The 3,805-nt window shown below is 42.8% G+C and overlaps 1 protein-coding gene across 1 annotated transcript; it reads left to right on the forward strand.

Annotated features, from left to right (window-relative positions):
- Positions 1-495: 495 nt before the first annotated feature.
- Positions 496-3,702, forward strand: FDXACB1 (ferredoxin-fold anticodon binding domain containing 1; the record flags this gene model as incomplete). Its single annotated transcript, XM_010011894.1, has 4 exons — positions 496-652; positions 793-996; positions 1,624-1,782; positions 2,514-3,702. Coding segments are annotated over 4 exons (1,709 nt in total), but the record flags the coding sequence as incomplete, so codon positions are not given.
- Between the last annotated feature and the right edge of the window lie 103 nt (positions 3,703-3,805).

Here is a 3,805-nt window from a genome sequence, read left to right on the forward strand (position 1 = left end):
CCCTTGCTCACAGCGTCTTAGGAGGTCGGGACGGGGAGAGGATCGGTGTCGGCAGTGCTCAGCCGTTAGCTATAACCGCGCTTATCGTAACGGTCTCATGCGGCGGCATGCCTTCGTTAAATCAGGGATCTGGCTCTGCCATTGCCTTCCCAGGAGCTGTGCCATCACTGTATAGCCATCACTGTATAGCCATCACTTCACCGCTCCGAAGACTGCTTTTGCCACGAGGAATTTGGACTGTCCAAATCAAATTGCCCTAAGGTCTAATCAGACTGAAATTGTACTGAAAAAAGTAGCCAGTTAGCAGAAGACTCCGCAAGCGAGCAAAGGGAAATTAGGCTTTCTGGTTTTCCTAATGCACGAGTGTGAGAAGATGCCTGGAAGCTGCTGCTTTGATATGCTTGAAAGTGGACTAGAGGGCTTTACTTGCTACTTTCCTTTAACATGTTTCATAATAATTAACATCAGACTCTTGGTTTTTTATTACTGTTGAAGGAGCTGAAGTTATGTTTTCAGTGGACTGCACCAAGCTGAAGGACTATTTTTTATCAGGACAAAGAGAATTTGACTGTATTTATTTCAACTTCCCTCACTGTGGGAGAAAGGCTGGAGTAGTGAAGAACAGAGAACTTCTTGCCCACTTTTTCCGTAGGTGAGTAAGCCAGAAATAGTTCTATGCTAATTGAGTGCCGTGCTACAGATTTCCAGCTGCGTTACGGGTGTTTTTTTGACACTGTAAAATTAATGGATATGATAGCAGGATATTTTCTTGTTGCCCGGCTTTCCCTCCAGCTCCGCAGAAGTGCTGTCAGAGGAGGGAGAGGTCCATGTGGCTCTTTGCAATGGACAGGGTGGGACACCTGCTGATGAACCAAGGAGAGAATGGCACAACAGCTGGCAAATTGTGGCTGTGGCAGCAGGAGCTGGATTTATCTTGAGTAACGTTCATCCTTTTAAAGCAGAGACTATCCGTGGATATAAGTGTACAGGCTACAGGTAAACGTGATGTGGCAAAACTGAAAAGTTGATATTCGTGCTTTTATAATACCTAGCACTAGTGTGGTCTTTTAGTATCTTGTTTGTTGGAGAGAGGAATTTCTTTTAATTTTCTTTAAAATAGCTACAGTTCTTTTTTGCCTCTGAACAGAATAGCGAAGACAAAATGCAAGCTTCTTGCCAAAGTACCCTCTAAAAAATAAGATTGTTTTTGGATTTTAAAGGTCAAAATGGTCCATTTCAGAACAAATGTAAATCTCGGCCTAAAGATGGCAGGAGGACTGTGGAATGTGTATCTGCTTAGCAGACAGTCACAGGATCACAGCATGGTTGATGTTGGCAGGGACTTCCAGCAGTCACTTAGTCCTACCCCAAAGCTCAAAGCAGAGTCAGCTACAGCAAATCCACTGATGGTGACTTCACAACCTTTCTATGCAACTTGTTGCAGTGTTAGACCACTTACCCAGTAAAAATATGGCAATGTTGCATTTTTGGCATCTTGTAGCAGGACCTGGGATTCAACAAGAGGTGTGTTAGTGTTACACAGTTACCTACGTGGTGCTTACCTGTGGCACGTTAAATATAGGGAACAATCAATTACTGTGTTCTGCTTTTGTGTCTTGTCAGGAGTCAAGATAAATCTTTCTGTGTAGAGGGAGCTTTAAACCACATTTTCACACGAAGCGTGCCACTTCTGTATTTCAAACCTATGAGCTGCAAAATAGAACTGGAAAACCAAAAAGTTTATTTTCAAGTACCACAGGTACTTGTGGATAAAATCAATAGGTAAGTTTTACAAGTAGTTTCTGTTTGGCAATAACACTCTCCTGCTCTCAGTGGGAATGACCAGGATAGGTGTCAGATAAAATAGAGTCGCTTCACTTTCCCTCGTTTCCCTTTTTGAGAATTTCTTGTTCCATTTCTTCTTTAAGTCTGCTTCATGTTGGCTTGTGGTTATAGCCTGCTTACAAATAAGTCTAGAGAACAAAAAGAAACTTTATGAATGAGATCAAGCTGCTGCATACTTGAACACACAAATAAAGATGAAAACTTTAATCTTTTTTACCACACTGTGGAAGAAATTCAGGAGCTACCTGGTGTCTGCTAATAGCACAATACTAAGGCTAGCTAGGATAAAAAATGCTAACTTCTTAGGTGAACCACTTTGTGTACTTCGGAGACTATCCAGTCTAATATAATTTGATTCACTGCTGTAGTTTGGTAATGCCTGTGCTGAGTGGAAATGGTGATCCTTACTCTTAAGTCCCATTCCTTTTTACCAGTGAAAGTACAATTAATTCTTGATTGCAACATACAGACAAACACCACTGTCCTGAAAACATGATAGCCATTTCAACACTTTTGATGAAAGAGTTGGCTTGTTTGGGTAGTTACTAGAAACCTTAGTATCTGAGATTGTTTTGGGTAAATTGCTGCGCTCAAATTATGGTCACAGGAATGTGTTTCAAGGAAATCTGTTTAGTGGTGTGTGTAATTCACACTTTTATTTTTCACAGGGGTTTCCTAGAACCAAATTCAAATCATCCAGTACGGACACTAAAGGAGAAGCTCACTGCAGAAATTGGCCAAGCCTTTCCATTACAAAACATTGACTCCTGCCTTTCTCTGCTCCACCAAGGTCAGCTCAATGGTGTTTGTCATTCAAATATCTTTTGGATCTTTCTGAGCCCAGAGGAGACTCCAAGCACTGAAGAAATGCCTAATGGACTGGCAGATGCAGTTTTATTTCACCATGTTGATTTTTGCAGGGGTGCAGATAAGAATGTCTGGGTCAATGCACGAGAGGGATGCCACAGTTCAAAGCAGTATTATCTTAGACCTTCCCTTCTACCTTATGCTCAGGCAGTAATACAAAAAGAAGCCTTTCTCCCAGAGACACTTCATGTTATTTCTGGACTGGTTTTCAGGAAGTGTTTTATCACTCCTTACTCCATGCCTGTTTTTCATGAGATGGTTTTTGTATGTGCCATTAACAGAGGTACAGAGAAAAGCTATATCCAGATGTTGGTGAATAACATTAAAACCAGCATACATTCTCTTCACCAGACTCTTTCCAGCTTTAAACTGAGTATCAACCTGCAGGCAGCAACGAGCCTTGAAACAACTGAGCTAAATGACTTTGCTGCTTTTGAATCTCAGCTTAGTAAAATTCAGTACTTAATCTGTGTGGAGACAGATACTTCAGGCTTTCATGAGAAGGGCTCCTGTGTGGGAGTTATAAGGACAGCTGATTATGAACTAGTAAGCAGTGAATTGGTTGTTGTCTTTGCTTCACTGAACCTTGACATCCTAGCCATGCTGATCTGTGGAATATGTGATTGGCGAATGCTCTGGACATCAGACAATCGGTTCCTCCATCAATTTCCTAGAGGAGAATTAAGGCTGTTCAAGAGCTTTTCTGTCTATCCACCTTCCTATGTGCATGATGTCAGCTTTTGGGTTCCTGATGGGGAACAGTTTGATGAAGTTGCTTTTCACACCATTGCTAGGCAGGTGTCAGGTGAGACGGTCACATCCATCCAGTTAATCGACAGTTTCCAGGAGCCAGAGACAGGACGGAAGAGCTTCTGCTACAGGGTGACGTTTCAGTCCTGTGACAAGGCACTGAGCCGTAAGGTGGTGGCAGAGATGCAGCAGCTCTTGCGGAAGGAAATAAACCAGCACTTGCGTGTGACTCTTCGGTAGAACGTTGTGTGTTGTTTCCAGGTGCTTGAGCAGCGTCTGTGCTTTCTGCTGTACCTGTCCCTCGGGTGCTCTGGCAGCGCCCATCGCTCACAACTGCGCGGCT

This window comes from Nestor notabilis, unplaced genomic scaffold (genome assembly GCF_000696875.1).
Source record: "Nestor notabilis isolate BGI_N333 unplaced genomic scaffold, ASM69687v1 Scaffold36073, whole genome shotgun sequence".
Taxonomy (NCBI): Eukaryota; Metazoa; Chordata; class Aves; order Psittaciformes; family Psittacidae; genus Nestor; species Nestor notabilis.